General features: G+C 63.1%; 2 protein-coding genes across 2 annotated transcripts; one reads left to right on the top strand and one right to left on the bottom strand.

Moving 5' to 3' along the window:
• The first annotated feature begins 583 nt into the window (after positions 1-583).
• On the top strand, positions 584-7,898 carry ARL8A (ADP ribosylation factor like GTPase 8A). Its single transcript, XM_065884926.1, has 7 exons — positions 584-709; positions 4,926-5,006; positions 5,287-5,360; positions 6,681-6,774; positions 6,973-7,040; positions 7,304-7,374; positions 7,849-7,898. The coding sequence occupies exons 1-7, from the start codon at positions 587-589 to the stop codon at positions 7,896-7,898; spliced, it is 561 nt and encodes a 186-aa protein (XP_065740998.1). The 5' UTR covers positions 584-586.
• A 4,522-nt stretch (positions 7,899-12,420) lies between these two features.
• On the bottom strand, positions 12,421-16,074 carry GPR37L1 (G protein-coupled receptor 37 like 1). Its single transcript, XM_065893597.1, has 2 exons — positions 15,487-16,074; positions 12,421-13,227 (listed from the first exon to the last, which is right to left on the bottom strand). The coding sequence occupies exons 1-2, from the start codon at positions 16,072-16,074 to the stop codon at positions 12,421-12,423; spliced, it is 1,395 nt and encodes a 464-aa protein (XP_065749669.1).
• Between the last annotated feature and the right edge of the window lie 2,328 nt (positions 16,075-18,402).

Here is an 18,402-nt window from a genome sequence, read left to right as displayed (position 1 = left end):
AACTCGGGGAACAAAAGATCTTAGAGACGTCGTCCCCGCGTCCTGGGAAGCCACGGACCACCCTCCTCCCCCCTGGAAATGGTCCCGCTCAACGGGGCCCTCGCCCACCTCGGGCCCACCGCCCTGTGAGAAGGAGGCGGGTGCCAATCGGGGCACGGCAACCCGGGAAGGCGAAAAACAATCGGAGCTCTTTCCCCAAGGGCCCCCAGCGCACAGCAGCCCGGCCCGCCCCGAAGGCCGCGGGCGCCCCGCCCAGCGTACCCGCAGCCCGGCCCGCCCGGCCCGGCCAGGAGGAGCGCGCCCGCTCGGGGGCGAGCAGGGCCGGCGGCCGCGCGGGCGGAGGAAGAGGACGAGGAGGAGGACGACTGCGAGGAGGACGGCGACCGGGAGGAGAAGGACGCGCGGAGGCCACACCCATCGGCGCGCCGATCCGGCAGCGAGTCGTCGGCGGCCGCGCGCTCCAGCCGAGCCTCCGCCCGCACCGAGTCCGGAGCCGGGCCGCACCGGGGAGGGGCCGCTCCGGCCGCAGCGCGAGGGCACGAGGGGCGGCGGGGAGCCGGCACCGGGCGCGGCCGGCGCAGCGACCATGATCGCTTTGTTCAACAAGCTGCTGGACTGGTTCAAGGCCCTCTTCTGGAAGGAGGAGATGGAGCTCACGCTGGTCGGGCTGCAGTACTCGGGCAAGACCACCTTCGTCAACGTGATCGCGGTACGGGGCGCCGGCCGGCCGGGCCTCAGGTCCCCGCCGCGCCCAGCCGAGCGGGTCGCCGCCTGGCGTGGCCGGCACGGCTGGCGCCGGCGGGGAGGCGCGGGCCCGGGCGCGCGGGGCCTAGCACGGCCCTGGGGACCCGGCGGCGCGCGCCCGGGCCGGGATGGCACGGCCGGGCGCAGGGGCGGGGGACGAGGGGACGCGGCCCGGGCCCCAGGACCGGCGGCGCCGAGGGTGTCACGAGGCCAGAGGGACCGCCGCCCGCGGAGACGGGCCCCCTCCGGCACCCGCACCCTGGCGCATGACGGGGCGAAAGTGCAGGGTCTGCCCGTGCGGCGCGCGGAGGGTCGCAGGACGGATGCCCGCGAGGCTGGGGGAGGGGGCCCGGGCCGGCCCGGCCCCACCCCGGGGGGTTAACCCCTCCTGGCCGGAAGAGGAAGCCCCGGTGCTATTGACGGGGGTGGGGGGTGGGGGGAGGGATCCCTGGGGGGAGTGGAATCAGCAGAGGCCCTGGGCTCCAGCCCAGACTCCTTCTCCACGGGGAACCTCTCCCCGACCGTGGCGTCCAGCTGGGGGTCCGGGGAGGACGCACTGCGTCCTAAAGGGAGCTCGGAGTCCCCGCCTGGCCCGGAAGTTGCGGGGCAGGAGGAGGTGCTTCGGACCCAGAGGATGCGTTGGAGGTGGAGGGGCAGGTCCACTCTGGGGACACAGGGGAGAGTGGCTCTGAGGGCTTTGGGTCATCAAGACCGAGGTGGGCAAGTGTAAGCCTTTCAGCGCCAGGGCAGTGGTGGGGAGGAGTTAAAATCTGCCTCAAAAAAGGGGAAGATGAGCTCCCTGGGTGTTTGAGCTGAGCTGCAGTAGTGGCTGCGGCCTGCATTTCCGAGAGGACTGGGCTGGGCGTGTGGGGCTGAGGAAGGCTTGGGCAGAGCTGAGGTGTCCGGGGACCCGGCCCGCGTCCGCAGACGGGGGCTTCTGAGAGCTGTGGAGCGGCCATACATGACAGGGGTCGGCAGAGAAGTGTGACCTGCCAGCCTGGGTACCTCTCCTGCCTGACTCCTGCCCACCCTCGAAGAGAAGGGTGGAGGGAGACTGGGGGGCAGGTACCCCATGATGGCGTGTTTGGGCACTGGCTTCCTTTCCCAAACGTGTTTGCGACGACCTCTGCCCAGGGGCTCCTGGCCGCTCACCCAGCAGCACAGGCTCTTCGGGCCCAGGCTGGGTTTGTTGGCACGATGGTTCCTGGGCTCCTGTCTGCCCAGGTGCTGGCCCTTGGTCGCAGGCTCCTGGCTAGACCTGGTGTTGACTTGGATTCCAAAAGCAGGAGCGCCCCGCCTGGCCTCGGGTCCTGCGGGCCTGTGGCTTCGCTCCGAGGTGCCGAGATCTGGGAACTGTCTCCAGGGAGAGGCCGAGAGGGGACCAGTCGGTGCCGCTGCTACTCTCGTGGCTCAGCCTGGGCATCACCTCTGGTCCCCAGGGAGTCGCTCCTCCTAGAGCGTTTACAAAGCTGTGTTCCTGGGCGGGGATCCACAGGAACCCAGGCGGTTCCGTGTCCTGTTCGTGTCCAGAGAATGGGGTGCTCTGGCAGGTCAGAAACGGAATCCAAGAGTCGCAGGTTTCACTGCCGGGGTCAGGAGTTTCCGAGGGGTGCAGCGAGGGCTCCCCTCCCCCAGCCGGGCCTTCGTGTTTATGACATAAATTTGCCACCTCAACTCACACATCCTAAAAGTGCAGCCTGGACTTCCCTAGAAAGAGGCTTCTCCAGAACACCCATCCCTTGTGGGCTGCAGTGGGAGTGCCCGAGTCCAGAGTTCTCAGCTTCTCCAGGGCCACGGCCTTTCCGCCCGCCAGTGTATGATCCCAGTGGAGTGTCTTTCAGAAAGAAGCGAAGAGTCAGGACCCCGGGCTCTGGCCCATGCCCACCACTGACCTTCTGAATCCCCTTTGCCTCTTCTTGCGGCCTTTCTTTGTCTTAGCTTTTACCCATTTGGGTTTTTTCTACTCCTTGTATGAGTCCGACTGTAAATAGAAATCGAGCTTATGTGTAAGCTGCTCCACTGGCTAATGTGGGCTGGGAAGCATCACAAAGAGATTCTCCAGTGCCTCTGAGGACCCAGAACTCACTTTCTGAGTTCTGAAAAAGTTGAACTGCCAGAAAGTAGGAGATGTTTTGCCCGAGGGAAACAAGAGGCCATTTTCAGATACTCGCAAGTGTGAAAGGCCATCCGGGGGAAGAGCTAATTTGGGGGTACCCAAGGGGTAGAGTTGGGAAGGTGGATTTTTGACTCATTAGAGAGCACTTTGGAGTGTTGGCGCTGACCCAGGAGGGATGAGCCAGAGGACATTCAAGTCTGAGCCGGGGGTTCCTCCAGACGACTTTAGGGTGCCTGCTGACCTTGAAGGAGGAGCTTGTGAGATCTGAGGCCTCAGCCGGGAAATGCAGTTGTGACTGGTCCCAGCTTAGCTCTGATTCACAGCTGAACTGGAAATACTGAGGCCGGGGAGCCTGGCTCCCTGAGGGTCCTCCTGGAACCGTCCTTTGTCCAGGATCACATTCTGACAGGCTAGGCTTTTCGTTTCTATGGGAGCCTGTGAATGTTCTGGGTTGCCAAAGAGCAGTGATGGTTCCTCGTGTATGGAAACCATTTCCAAGCACTTCGTGAGCCCTATTTGCCAATTTTTAGGAAAACCAAAACCCTTTTCTGCCATTTCACGGAAGGAAACCCTGAGGCCCAGAGAGGTCCAACTGTCTTGTCCAAGCTCATCCACGATGAGGGATAAACGAGAGCTGGGCTTCCTTCCTCAGGACCACGTTCTTCATCTGCCCGGTTGGGGATGGAGTGGGCTTGGGCCCAGTGGGTACCCCATTCCACCTGCACCCTGCTGGGTGGGGTTCGTGGAGTTAAAGCACACATGGTTCTCCCTGCCTAGCCAAAAGCAAAACCTCGTCAGGGCACTGCCTTTTCCTCACGTTTCCTCACTGTTAGAGGCTCTTAGACCCTTTGGATATCTGATAAAAAAACAGAGACCCTTTCCCCAGAGGCGCGTACATACAAACAAAAATGTGCACATACAGCTTGTGCGCACCTTCAGGGGGTCTCCGAAGCCCCTCTTCGGCCTCCAGGTTAGGAACCCTCATGCGTCTTATCTTGAGCATCAGTCTTGGGCATTCGGTGCTCACATCCGAGGGACTTGGTGAACGAGCTCAGGTGATTCCTGAAGGTAAAAGGGAATCAATCCGTCTCATTCAGGGGGGATTCTTCATTCAGACTCACAGGCTCTGAATGAGAAGCCATCATGTCTTACACTTTGGCCAATGGTCAGAGCCCCTGACCACTCTGTGTGGCCTTAGGCAAATTACTCCTCCCACCTGGTAGAAGACAGTGACATCGTAACGGAACAAGGCTGTCCCCTCAGGTTCAAGGTTAAGTAAGCCCCATCTCCTTCAGCCTGCGTCTGGGGGAGAAGCAGAGGTGTCCTACATGTGAACGTGGAGATGACCTTGAGCGGAGTTTGGTCTGGCCTTAGTAGAGGCCTGTGGCTAGTTTAGAACGATCTTAGAGACCATTTAGAGGGGAGACGTGAGAATTGTTAGAATTTGAAAGTGGGTTATGGGAAACAGAATTACGGTTAACTTCTACTTACTGGGTGAACATTCACCAACGTCAGTGTAGACGTGGCTCCTCTCCCGAGAGCTCTCGGTCTAGTCGGGGTGCACGGCGAGGGGTACCCATCCTACAAATGGGTACAGTACAAAGAAACCCAGAAGTTCCTTGCTGCGCGTTGCCTTTGGGGCGTGGCTGACTTACCGACCCTCAGTCTGATGTGAGCATTTACTACCGCGTGAAAGTGTAAACCTAGATTGTTTAACGTGACCTGCCCCACCGGAGGCTAGATACAGAAAGGGGGCTCTGGTCCAACAACAGAGAGGTGGGTTAGACCTCAGGAAGGACTTTCTCCATCCTGGTCGAGCGACTTCGAGGGGCCTCTTTGTCACAGGGGAGCTCGGGTGTGAGGTGGACACCGGGCTTGGCCATGGCCCATCTTGCTTGAAAGCAGGGGGCGCGCGGGAGCTGCCCGGGACACTGGGGCGCCTGAGAGGCTCCGGCCTGGCCTCTCTGCTTCATTCCCGCAGCCTTTTGGTCCGTGGCCGCCGCGGACAGCGCATCTGGGTCCTGGCGATTTTTGCCCCTTTTCCAATTCTGACTCTTCCTTCCAGTCGGGACAGTTCAATGAGGACATGATCCCCACCGTGGGCTTCAACATGCGCAAGATCACCAAAGGGAACGTGACCATCAAGGTGCGCAGGCGAGCTGGCCCCTGGGCGCAAGCCCACGGCCGCAGAGGATGTGTGTGTGCGTGTGCGCGTGTGTCTGTATGTGTCGGGCCTCCGGAGGAGAAGCTAGAGGAAAGCAGAGGCTTGGGTCCGACCGGATAGTTGGGGAAAGAGCTCAGGTAGGCTTAGGAGTCAGGGACGCAGAGAGAGAAGGAATTCCGGTGGGGCAGGCGGGGGGCACGTGGGAACCAGGATGGATTGGGGGCCTGCCTGCTGCTGACACCCGCTCACCTCTCTTGCTCAGCTCTGGGACATCGGGGGACAGCCCCGCTTCCGCAGCATGTGGGAGCGCTACTGCCGAGGAGTGAGCGCCATCGTGTAAGTGCGCAGCAGGCCCGTGGTCGTTGGCAGGTGACTCACACCTGTGTGCAGCTGCCTGTGCTTTGACAGACGCTCTGGGCGCCCCCCGGCCAGTCTGAGAACCGGAGGACTGACCACCTCATGCTGAAGCATCTGTGTGTCCCTCCTCATCTCCCTGCCTACCCCCAACCCAGACTCACCCCTATCCTGAATTTTGTGTGATTTAGTGGTTCATTCCCTGGCTTTTTTTTTTTTTCCTTTCATTGTTGGCCGTGCCACACAGCTTGTGGGATCTTAGTTCCCCAACCAGGGATTGAACCCAGGCCCTTGGCAGTGAGCGCCGAGTGCTAACCACTGGACCGCCAGGGAATTCTCTCCCTTGCTTTTTAAAAATAATTTTATTCTACGTGTATATATGCCCAAACAAAAGATCATTTAGCTTTCGTTGTTTGTTTGTTTTGTTTTTTTGCGGTACTCGGGCCTCTCACCGCTGCGGCCTTTCCCGTTGCGGAGCACAGGCCCCGGAAGCGCAGGCTCAGCGGCCATGGCTCACGGGCCCAGCCGCTCCGCGGCACGTGGGATCTTCCCAGACCGGGGCACGAACCCGTGTCCCCTGCATCGGCAGGCGGACTCTCAACCACTGCGCCACCAGGGAAACCCAGCTTTCGTTGTTTTTAATCTGATTTTTAAATTTAAATTTTTATGTATTTTTATTTTTTTATAGTTTTTAAAGGTGACACTCCATTTACAGTTATATCAAAATATTGGCTCTATTCCCCGTGTTGTAAAGTACATTTTTGTAGCCTATCTTACACCCAGTAACCAGATTTGGTTTTATTATTCTTATTATTTAAAAAAATTCTTTGGCCGCACTGCGTTCCCAGACCAGTGATCCAACCCTTGCCCCCTGCAGTGGAAGCTCCGAGTCCTATAACCACTGGACCACCAGGGAAGTCCCCAACCTGATTTTTAAAAAAACATTTTGATGCAGGAAAGTCTTCTGGGGCTTCCTTTGCTCTTTTCACCCCCTTGTCTAGCCAGCCCTGCCCTGAGAACGTAAGCGGGTCACTCTGGGAAGGACTTAGGTCTAATCCTATGGGGCCCAGCGCTGCCGCAGGAGCAGCAGCTTCTCCAGAGGTCTGGGGGATAGGACAAGGGCAGGCCCCAGCGGCCCCTACAGGTTCTCACTCCCATCAGTTCAGAAGACATTCTCAGAGCACCTGCCTGAGCCGTCCCAGGTGGCGGAGACCCCGGGTGTCGAGCCAGAGCTGCTGCAGCTCCTTCCCCCGCAACCGCGCAGCCTGTGGTGTCAGCTTGTCCCCACCTGCCGCCCCCCAGGTACATGGTGGATGCCGCTGACCAAGAGAAGATTGAGGCCTCCAAGAATGAACTCCACAACCTACTGGACAAGCCCCAGCTGCAGGGCATCCCGGTCAGCCCCGAGTGGAGTGGGAGGGTCGGGGGCTCGCCGGGAAGGCCGGGGACCGCTGGGGGCAGGTGGGGGTAAATACTGCTGGCGGTGGGGGGAGGGAGGGGTGCGGATGCAACGGGGCTGCGGAAGCCAGCCCCCTTCTTGGGGCAGCCTGGCCGTGGCTGCCCTGGACCGAGCCCTGCCCTCCCTTCTCGGCAGGTCCTAGTCCTGGGCAACAAGCGAGACCTCCCGGGAGCCTTGGATGAGAAGGAGCTGATCGAGAAAATGTGAGTTGGCCACTCTTCCCTGTCCTTCCTCCCTGCTCCCCAAACTCCCAGGCGCCAGAGCGGAGGGCTCGTTGCTGCTCTCGGCACCCACCGCTTGGTGGCGCTAGAGCGCGCCTGTCCGAGCCCCGCCCTTCGCCCCTCCCCCTCCCCGTCCCTCTATCCCCGACTGCCCCCGCGCCCGGCCCCCGGCCCCCGGCCCCGGCCCCCGGCCCCCAGCCCCTTGCTCAGTGGCAACCTCAGCAGACAGCTCTGGTCCCCTGCAGGAATCTGTCTGCCATCCAGGACCGAGAGATCTGCTGCTACTCCATCTCCTGCAAAGAAAAGGACAACATCGGTGGGTCTGGGGGCGTCGCTGCGCTCGCGGGGAGGGGCAGGAGGGGAAGGCAGCCGGTGGCTCTCTCCTTGGAGCCCGGAGCGCCGTGGCTCTCCTGGGCAGGACAGGCAGCGGGAAGCCCCGATGCTGAGCATCACCCCAGCTCTGCCGTCAACTGGTGTGTGATCGTAGGCAAATCCCCCCTCTCCTTGGGGCTCACTCCCCGCCTGTGACGTCGTAGGGTCGGACCCTTCTGGTCTGAGGGACTCGTCCTATGGCTCCGTCTCTTTCACCGCAGCCAGACGCCCTTGCACCCATCAGGGGCTGTTCGGAGCTTGGCAGCTGGAAGCTGGGCTTGTGGTGCCCTTAGAGTTGACCCTAGGTGCAGCGCGCCCCCTCCCCCCCCCCCCCCCCCCCCCCGCCCCGGCCAGGTGTGTGCTCTACCCTCAGGAGAACCAGCCCTGAAGCCCTGTAACCTCCTCTCTTGCCCCGCAGACATCACCCTACAGTGGCTTATCCAGCACTCAAAGTCACGGAGAAGCTGAGACTGCGGCCCCACCCCCTCGGACCAGGGACCGCCCTCCGGATCTGAAGCCGAGCTCCCGCCCCCTCCCCCCGCCGCCCCCCCAAGCCCACCCCTCCTTACTTGGTGTGGGGAGGGGCCCTCTGGGGATCCCAGAGTCCTGTTCTGCTGAGGTTTGAACTCCCGATTTTATTGTAAAATAAATTGCTCCCCTCCGGTCCCCTAACCTCCCCCCCTCCCCTCTCCCTTTGTCTCTCCGCCGCCCTGCTTCCCGCCCCCTCTGAAGCCCCGCCCCACAGCCCCGCCTCCTCTCCTGTCCCGCTCCCTGCTTCCCTTTCCCACACTCTTCTGTTATTGTCCTGTGTGTACAGTATATATATGTATATATATTTTAATTTTTTAATTTAAGCAAAGACTAAAATCAACCATTTGATGCTGCAGGGGCCAGTCAGGATCTGGGAGGGGGCGGTCTGGAGAGAAGGAGAATAGCGGGGTTAGCTGGGGCCGGTTCAGATCAGGAAGGGTGAGGCTGGCACAGGGGCAGGTACCAGCCCAGGCACGGGTGTCCGTCCCCACGTCCCGTTTGTCTCCACTTCCCAGTCTGGCCTGTCTCCGCAGTGTTTGAATGTCACAGGCTGACGGGAGCTTCCGGAGACGCCCTTCGCTGCCCCCAGCCTCAGCATGGCCACCAGGCACAAGCAGGCGCCGGAGACCGGGGGCCGAAGGGGCAGGAGGCCAGCGCCCTAGCAGCCCCTCCCCGCCTGTTCCTGGCTCCCAGCTCCGGGCCCTCACCTCCACGGGCCACCTCATTTTCTGTTCTCGTTTTGCAGAGTTGCACAAGGAGAGAACTCGGCATGGGGGGTTGGTTCTTTGGGTTTTGTTTTCTGTTTGTTTAATGATTTGTAAAGTGATGTCCCTCTTCCTTTTTTACACTTTTCAGCTCATATTTAACCTCTGTTTGGAAAATGATTCTTGTAACTGTACATTTTTTTGCCTCCTAACAAAAACAAGAATAAATGACAATTTTGTGTTGGGGGGGGTGCGCGGTGCGGTTTTTTTTTCTGTCCACGGCCCGGCAGGCTGGGGACTCTGGTCCCCGACCCTGGGCGCTCCCAGCCAAAGGGAGGCACGCGCTCGCCCGGGCGCACAATGGCCCTTCACAGAGCAGCCCCCGCGAGCGCGCCGGCTCCTGCCCTGCCGCCTCCTCTAGTCGGACCTTCCTGTGTCCCCAGCTCTGAGCCAGCAGCTGCCAGGGGAATGGAGGGGGTCTGTGTCCGGAACCGCCCGGCTGCACCCGGTGTGTGCGGGACGGAGCCCGCTTCCTGGAGTCTGTCCGGGCCCCCACCTGCAGCCAGAGGTGGCGGAGCCGGTGAATTGTCCTGGGGGGTGCGGGGGCAGTGCCGGGCCTGCAGAGCCCACGGCTTACCACCCTTAGCTGCTCCTCTGTTGGTGTCCAGGCTGCTGGCTTCCCGGCAGAGGCCGTGCCCTCCCTTCCCTGCCCACCCCCGGCCCCTCCCAGCCCACTCCACCCCTAGAGCTGGTCCCCTCTGCCCGCAGCCGTGGCCTCGGAGGCTTGCGCCCCGCTTCCCAAATCCGGGGCCATCTTGACCCACTTTTGCCGTAAGCCCCGCCCCCTGGCTCCCCTCAGCCTGGAGACGGAGCGGCCCTGCGGAAGGTCCGGCCCTGCGGAAGGCTCCACCCCTCTCGCCGCACCTCTGCGGGGAGGAGGCCACCTGCACCGTCCTGGGAGCAGGGCCTGCCCTGGTGGCTCTGAGCTCACCGGCCCTTCTTCGGTGCTTCCTCTTGGAGCCTCCTGGTCATGAGAACCGCAGGGAGGAATGGCCTGCCTGGAGAGGGCTTCCCCACTGCCAGGGAGTTTGGGGAGAGAATGCAGATGGAATTCGGCGGAGGGAGCTAGATGACTTCAGGTTCCTTGCAACCCCTAAAGGATAGGACACGTGCCCCCTGGTCGAGGAGGTCGAAGCTGGGGCCGGGCTGTCCCCTGGGCTCTCCTGGCTGCTGAGGTGGCTGGAGATGCCACGGCCTGGGAGGCTGGGACAGGACCAACGGTCACTGGTCTGGTGAGCAGGAAGGGGAGTTTCAGGGATGAGCTGCCTTTCTCGCCTCCTGCGTCCTCTGACGAGATAAGACAGGATGGGCTGGTCGCCAGCAAGCAGGCATCGTCCTGCCCCAGTGCTTGCTCCCAGCACACAGCAGGTGCTTCGTAGGACAGACTGTGCATATGTACACCAGCATGGGGGGCCCTTTGCACGCCTGGCCAAGCCTGCTCTGCAGTTCTGGAGAATTGAACCCCCAAAGGGAGGGAGGGAAGGAAGGTGCCAGGCGTCATGCCGGGAGCTTTATGTATCTTGTCTCATTCAATGACTCCAGGCCTCTGTGGGGGGGGGGGGGTATTCCTGTTTAACTGATGGGGTCCAGTAACTGCGTCCAGTCCGGCCCAAGGGAGGCAATTCTCAGTGCAAGGTGTGCATACTGACGGGGTCAGGGTGGCTCAGTGGGTTGGCCCGCCTCCCACCTGGCTGACATCAGGGCTCGGGGTCGGTCCCCTAAAGACCCAGCTCAAGTCCACCGCCCACCACTGCCAGCTGCCGCCCCACCCCAAGCCCAGGACCCCTAGGCAACAAATGCCACACTGTTCCCCCAGCTGGCCTAGCCGGAGAGACGGTGGCTCTTTCCCAAGGCCCGCTGGCCTGCTGACTAATCCTGCAAGCCACTCACGTTGGCGGGGCCCAGGGCAGCGGTGGTGGCAGGGCCTCGGAACCGCAGGGAGGGGCAGGGGCCCCTTTGTGGCAGAGCCCCCAAACAGGATGCGGCGGTGCCCCCTCCCCACCCCCAGCCTCCCATCCTCGGCCTGCGCGTCCCGCCTTCACCCTGGCCCCCCTCCTCCATCCCATAGGAGGCTGCTGGTGCATTTGGGACTGGGGCTGGGGTGGGGGGGAGAGGGAAGGGCCCCGGTCACCTCAACACCGCAAGCCTGCCCTTGGTCTCCTCTCCAGCCTGCTCCCCCCACCGTCTTAAGTTGCTGCAGACAGAGCTGGGGGCTTTGGTCACTGTGGCAGCGGTCGGCCGAGAAACGGGTGGATGTCTCTCCAGCACAAAGAGTGTGCGGCCAGCCGCGCCATCGCCTAGCAACGGCCTCCCTCTCTCTTGGCATCACCCGTCCTGAGGGTGGGTGCCAGGGGGAGAGAACAAGGCCATTAAGATCCACAGGAGTGGGGGAAGGAGGTTTGGCTCCAGGCTGAGGCCAGGGGGTATGGGTGGGGTGGGCAGAGGAGAATGGAGCCCAGGGCGCCGGGCAATGCCTGTGCCTCCCCGACCCTGCCCTGGGGACCCTCCTGAGGCCCTGTGCAGGTGATCCAGACAGAGCTGGCAGCAGGAGCTCCGCGGGAGCCCGAGCTGCGCTGATTCAGATGGGAAGGGTGGGCTTGCGGGGCGGGGAGTGGTCTGTGGCCTAGGCCAAGGTGTCCCTTTGTTTGACCTCATGCCAACTTCGCTGGGTCTGGGCGGGGCTAAGGGGCCTCTGGAAGGGCCCCCTGTCGTGGGGGGTGGGGGGGACCAGAGAGAGGAAAGAAGGCTCTGTGGGGCTGTCGATGGAGCTCTGCCTGCGGGGAAGGGGGGGGGTGGGGCGGGCGGGGGGCAGGCAGCTGGGCCGTCTGTAGGCTAAACAGTCTGTTCTAAGAAGCCGAACAAGGGCAGCTCTCAGAGAGGCTGGAAGCCCCCCAGGCTGCTGGTTGCCCTCGAATGGGGGCTTTGTGGGGAGGGAGGAACAGCGGCGGGGGCTCCCGGGGAGATAAGTCTGCAGCCTTCTACTTCCCAGGGACGGCTGGGCTCAGGCCAGCCTGAGGACACAGTGCCCCAGCTCCCAAGCCCCTCCGTCCACTCTGCCCTCAAAGCCACAGGACCCCAGGCTGGACAGGACACCAGCCACAGGCCAGGAAGGGCCAAAGGTGGCCAGGAGGGCAAAGCCCAGGTGCATCTGGGCACTGCCGGGATGTGGCACAAGAAAGGCCCGTGGGCACAGGGGTAGTTCTACCTAGTTTATTGTTTTCCAAGAAGGGTCTTCTACAGGGGAGCACCTGACCGGGATTGGGGGGGGGACCGGGCAACCAGGGTACGTCAGAGAAGGAGGAGGACAGAGACAGAAATGCTCCTGGAGAAGAGACGGCACCTGGAGGGGGCGTCCGGGGCTGGGCCCATCCTGTGCAGAGGAGAGACCGGTTGCTGGCCCCCAAGGCCCCCGTCCAGGATGGGCGATGCCGAGAGGGGCAAAGTAAAGTGTAGTCGGGCTCCAGATGGAGAGGGGAGAGTGAGGCTGGGACCAGGTGAGGTTCTGGCTCCCAGCCGGTGGGATGGAGAGTCTCTGGGCAGCTCTGAGGACCTGGGGGATCACCGCCCCCCAGCAAGAGGACGGGCGGGCCGCCCCCGAGAAGGGGCTCGGCCGGGGGCTCCGACATACCCAGACCCCAGCCGGGGGAGCCGAGTCCATCTCTGGACAGGGCTCCCCCCGCCACGGCCGGCCAGCCTCAGCAGGGCGTGCCCAGGGCCAGGAGCGGTGGCGCCTCTCGGGGCTTGTGGAAGTAGACAGAGGTGGCCAGCCCCGTCCGGAGCTTGGCAACTGGGCCGTCGGTGGCTGCCGCCCCGCCGCAGCCCTCGCAGCAGCAGCAGCAACAGCAGTCCAGGAAGGCGCGGCCCAGTGGCCGGCACACACACAGGAGGAGCACGGGCGTGGCGGCCGCCTTGAGGAAGGTGGCGAACTGGCCGACCAGGCCCAGGAGGTCCAGGGTCTGGCGGGTGAGCGTGGCCGAGAGGTAGGCGGCCACGACATTGCACACGTTCTCGGGGAGGGTGCAGAGGGTGTAGACGGCGGTCAGGCCCACCACGGTGCCGCTGAGCTGGCCCTCGCGCCGCTCCTGCTGGCCCGGCCGGCACTCCGGCTTTCTGCCGGGCGGGCCCCACACCCGCCACGTCACCAGCTGGCAGGTGACCGTGAAGAGGACGGGCAGGCAGAAGTAGCAGCCGAAGGACCACCACATCCGGGCGTTCTGGTAGGTCAAGACCAGCGAGTAGAGGGACTCGGGCAGGCGGGCGGAGGGCTTCATGATGCACGCGTCCACGGGGCCCGCGGCGGGGCCGGGCTCCTGTACCAGCTGCCAGAGCAGGAGCTCGGGCGCAGCCAGCGTCATGGAGCCCACCCAGATGACCGCCAGCTTGGCCAGGATGGACGGGCACGGCTCGATGGGCCTGGCCTCGGGCAGGGTGCTGGTGGCCACGTGGAAGCGGTCAATGCCCAGGGCGCAGAGGCTGAAGGTGGTGACGCCGAGAGAGGAGACCTGCGAGGGGGCGTTGTGGGGGGGAGAGGCGGGGGTCAGCCCCAGGCAACCGAGGGGCTGGCTCAGACTGGAAGTGCACGGCAGGCGTGGGAAGGACAGTGGTGGCACCGCCATTCAGGGGCATTTCAGATCTCACGGCCAGGGTCTGACGGGACAGACTGGGCTCAGGCGGGACCAGGGCCTTGGTGGACGGCAGAGCTGAGGTTCCCCTGCAGGCCGCCCGCTGCCTTGCCTCTGGGCCCAGGGACGAGCGACCTAGGCCCTACAGCCCCTTGTGCTCCTGAGACTTTGGGAAATCATCTCTGAGGACAAGCATGGATGGAGACGTAGGGCTCCTGGGCCTGCTGGGTGCTTGGATGGCCTCACCCACCACGTCCATGGGGGGAGTGGCCTTGGGGATGCAGGGCATACGCTCTCCCGCCCTCCTCGCACTGCCCGGAGAGGCCCAGGGCCAGCCCGAGTGGGGACGCAGTGGGCCTGTGCCCACTCCCCGCAGGCAGCTCACAGAGCACACAGGAAAACCACCCTGTGAGCAGAGAGGAAGCCAGAGCAGCAGGGAAGAAAGTGGCAGAGAGAAGTGACGGGGCTGGGGCGGTGCTCCCAGCTCAGACGATGGCTGGGCACACTCAGGGCTGTGCTCAGTTCCCCCTCCGTCCAAGCACTCCCCTCTCCGGCTGGCTCCTGCCCCATCTCCAGGCAGGCCCCAGGCCAGGGCTCAGGCTAAACAACACGCCCTCTCCTTTCCTACATCTCAAAAATGACCCCAAGCTGTATTTAGCTGCCTCCTGTTCCCTCCTGGGGCCTCCCTACAAAAGGATGCTGGGCGGTGCATTCGTCCCTCCACTCTCACCTGTCACCCCAGCCTCCAGGGAGGGCTCAGGGGTCACCTCTGTCCTCCAGGCCGTGGAGGGGGTTAGGTGGCAGCCTGCGTATCGGGTGTGTTGGGACCCACAGTTGGGCAGGGGGCAGGGCCGGGCTCTCCTCGGCCGCCAGCTCCACGCAGACAAGCGCTCACAGGGGTCTTAGACCTTTCCCGGTAAAATCCACCACGTACTGAATTATTTCAGTTCTAAGCCCTTTGTGGACATCACACATGTGAGCCTTCAGGGACTCACCCAGCTATGGTGATGGCGGTCAGCCCCGACTCGCAGGGAGGGAAGCAGGGGTTTGGGCAGGCTAAGTGGCTAACCACGGCCACTCGGCAGAGCCCGGGCTCTGACCTCCCACAGCTCTCCTGGGCTCTGAGCGCCAGGTCACTAAGATGCAAGGGCTGTCCCCGGCTGCAGGGCCTCTTTCAGGTCTGAGCAACTTGGGGCCACCGTTAGGTGGTCTCCCTGGGCTGGGAAGGACAGGAAAGGGCTGTACTGCCCGCTGAGCCTCAGAGAGTCCGTCCGGATATGAAACCATCGCTAAGTCATGGGACGGGGACAGAGCTGGGAATAGGACAGTGTCCAGACGCTGATCCTAATTCCTTCCCCACCCAGGCCGGCTGCCCACTCACTCAGCGTCTCCCATTGTCTCGGGGGGAAAGCAGCGTTTGCGGGGAGGGAGGCCACAGTCACCCCAGTGCTCATTCTTCCTCCTCCCACAGCGTAAGCAACATGCAGAATGCTGCAGGCTGATTTCCTGTTCCTAGGCAGACATGCTGGCCTTGCTGTGTCCCACGTAAATGCACATATATTGGTATATCTTTGCACTGTTTTGATTAAGCTGGATCCGTGTGAGCTACACCGCTATCAACACCCACGCGCTCATCCCAGCGTGGAAGTTCCCAGAGGTGGGGCCAGTGGTCACCTTGGAGCCGCAGCTGGAGGGCCAAGTGGTCTACCCTCTGGTCAGGAGACAGTGAAACGGGAGAGGAGCTGTGACCTGCCCAGGGACACCCCAGTATGCCAGGGACAGAAGCTGACACTAGAGCCCCAGCTTTAGCTCCAGCCCCAGAACCAGGTCTCTCCTTCCAGAGGATGGAGGAGACGGCTGATGGTGATGGCGGCGGCGAGAGTCGCAGTGAGGGAGGGTCTTTCCTTCCTTCCGTGTTTGCACTCCCGGGAGTGGACACAGAATTGACCCCAGGGCCCTGACACCCGCCTGCTCGCTCGGGTACCTGAGAGCTCCCAGGAGCCAATCCTGCGTTTGTCTTGGGGGAGAAGCAGCGAGACAGAGCCCCAGGCCTGCGGGGCCTCGCACACCCTCGCAGCCCACATCCGGCAGCGGCCCCCCCACCACCACCCCGTGGGCTCTAGCAGGACACACACTCACCTCCACGAAGGGCACAGCCCGGCAAGACACGTCACCCAGCAGCCTCTGCTTGGTGATCTCGTGGAAGATGATGACAGGGAGGCAGAAGAAGAGGACCAGAAAGTCCCAGAGGGCCAGGCTGGCAAGGATGGAGTTCCAGGCGCTCTTCAGGTAGTAGCTGTGCGACACGATGCACATGACCGCCAGGTTGCCCACGATGCCCACGGCAAACAGCACCAGGGCCAGGAGCAGCACGGTGTAGGCCCCGTAGGAGCTCTCCGTCACCGGGTACAGGGGGTTCTGGATCTGCAGCCGCCAGCCCGGCGTCCCCGTCGCGTTGCCCCGAGGCTCCTGCCTGCTGCCCCCAGGGACCACGGCCCGGTCCGGGTGGGCGCTGGCGGCCACCTGGGGCTCGGTGGGCTGCGGCCCGGTGGGGCGGATGGGCCGGGGGTACTCAGCCCACTCCTGGGGCACATACTGCTGCACCCCCTTGGCCTCCTCCTCCGTGCCACGCCCGCCCCGGCGCAGGGGGACGCCCCCGGGGACCCTGCCGGGACCTGCCGCTAACGCCACAGCGAGAGAGATGGCCAGAGGCCACGGCCGCCGCATGGCCGGATGAGCGGCAGTGGCTGCCCACAAGCGGAGGCGAGGCCGGACCGAGTGCAGGGCCGACTCGACGGGCAGCTGGCTGGTGGGCCCGCCCCTATCGGGCGTCTGGCATTGCCAGCCGGCTCCAGCACCCCCTCCATCCCCACCCCTAAGCCACCAGGCAGGGCAGGGCTGGGCCCTCTGCTGGACACAGGGCGCTCTGTGCCATCCGCAGGACACGCCTCCCCGGGCCTCCCGGGCAGCAGCGCTCAGACCTGTGCGGCCCCCAGAGGCCGGGCGCCCCTGGCCTCGGACGCTGGGGTCCTGGGGGGTGGGGGCGGGGGTGGGGGCAGGGTGGGGTGGGGGCAGGGCGCCGGCCCCTCCTCGGGAGGCTGGATGATCACTGTCGCTGTCATTTACTGAACCTGATGAGATCCCACACTCAGCCAGCTTCTGGATGAACCCTCACCACAGCCCTGAGGGGCGAGCGCCCTCATTCCCGTGTCTCGGGCTGGAGAGGTGGCCAGTCACTTACCCAGAGCTAAACCTGGCCCAGCTGGCCCGGGGCCTGGGCCTGACTCCAGACCTTCTGACCATCGCTGTTCTCAGTGGGCACGGGTCCACCTGCTTCCCACGAACCACACAAAGTTCCCCTGAAAGGAACAGCCGCCCGAAACTTAAAGCACCGTGTTCTGATCCGGACACAAGGCGGGTGGACATTTGCAGCAACAGGTCTTTCCTGAGCACCTGCTGGGTTCTAGACACTCGGTACAAAAACCTAAAAGACCTCTGCCATCGAGGAGCCTTCAGTGCAGGGTGGGGGGGAATAAATATGTACATAAATAATTATAGCTTAGGGATGGATGCTATGAAAGGCAAGGGACCAGCCGCCGAGGGAGCCCGAAGGAGGCTGGAGGCATCTGGAGGGCCTCCCAGAGGGGGTGACTTTTAAATGGACCTTGAAGAGTGGCTTCAAGCTCCCCAGACAGACAACAGGGAAAGAAGGGTGCTCAGGCAGAAGCAGGATTTGCAAAGCCACGGGGGTGGGACAGCAGGGTGCAGCGCGAGGACAGCAAGGCGGCCAGCAAGGGAGCAGGGAGGGGCGTGAGCGCAAGGAGCCTGGGAGGCGAGCAGAGGAAGGACCGGGAAGGGCCTTGTACGTCAGGCCCGGGGTATACGCCTTACCTTGGAGGAACTGGGGGGCTGCGGCTTGCTGAGCAGAGGACGTGGCTTGAGCACGTCCCTGGGGAGGATCCCTGACGACGGCTGGGGTCACGCAGCCTGGGGCAGGGGCACCTGTCAAGACGCAGCTGTCTAGAAGATAGTGAGAAGTGGAGTTCAGGAAAGCCAAAGGCTGTGCATGGGAGGGACAGGTCAAAGCTGACCCCAGGCCTGCGGCTCTACACCAGCTCTCGTATTTTTCAGATGTGGAAACTGCAACCAGAGAAATCGAGCGCCAGGGCCAGGCACACACCAGCACAGTGCCGACCCCAGCCCGTCAGCCCTCTGCTGCTTCTGCTCTGAATATCCCGTACCGACTGCACCTCGGGGCAGGAGCTCTGTAAACCCTGGCCGCTGCGAGGGCACCCCGCCTGCCAGTCCTGGGCTCCCTTGGCTCTTTGGGGCAGTGGGGATATCAGAGGCCACTAGGTGGAACCAGATGTTCAGAGATGGAATTTCAGGGCTGCCTGCGCTCCGAACCCTGCCCACAGACCCTGCGGCTGTCGGAGTCTCCACCGGGTGGGTTCCCCGGGCCGACCCTGGGGGTTGTGGAGATGCACCTGCCATTCCACCCCACCCTCCTGGGGTGCCCAACTCGGCCCCTTCGCGGGTCGGCCTCCCCAGCCGAGACTCCTGTCATGGACCAAGCTGGTCCCCTACTCAGAGGCAGGCCACATGGAAGGCGAAGATTTCCCAGCCCCTAGGACCGGCTCTCCTCCATCCCTGGAATTCCCCATCCTGCCCCCTGGGAATTCCCCAGTGAGCTGGCCAGGGAAGTTCCTGGGGCGGGAGGCAGTGGGAGCGGGACTGGGGCTGTCCCCTGGCATGGAGCAGGTTGAGGGCCTTGGGGCTGCCAGGGCAGTGCCGCCTGAGAAGACAGTTCAGAGTTGACATTTTCTTGAACAAGTTCCACTAGCCGACATTGTCCAGCGAACGGAACCACACAGTCCAGGTATGACTTCTTCGACGGTTCCGCCACTTACGAGCTGTATGACTTTGGGTGAGCACTGAACCTCTCTGGGCCTCGGCTGTAACGAGGGGACAGTAACAGACTAAATGGGCTCGTCTATGTCCATCGCTAGAACAGCATCTGGTACACAGGAAGCACTAGATGAGGATGAGCTGTTG

The sequence above is a fragment of the Phocoena phocoena genome, chromosome 1, assembly GCF_963924675.1.
Source record: "Phocoena phocoena chromosome 1, mPhoPho1.1, whole genome shotgun sequence".
Lineage (NCBI taxonomy): Eukaryota > Metazoa > Chordata > Mammalia > Artiodactyla > Phocoenidae > Phocoena > Phocoena phocoena.
The sequence above is the reverse complement of the archived record's forward strand: the minus strand, read 5'-3'. Positions and strand labels throughout refer to the sequence as shown.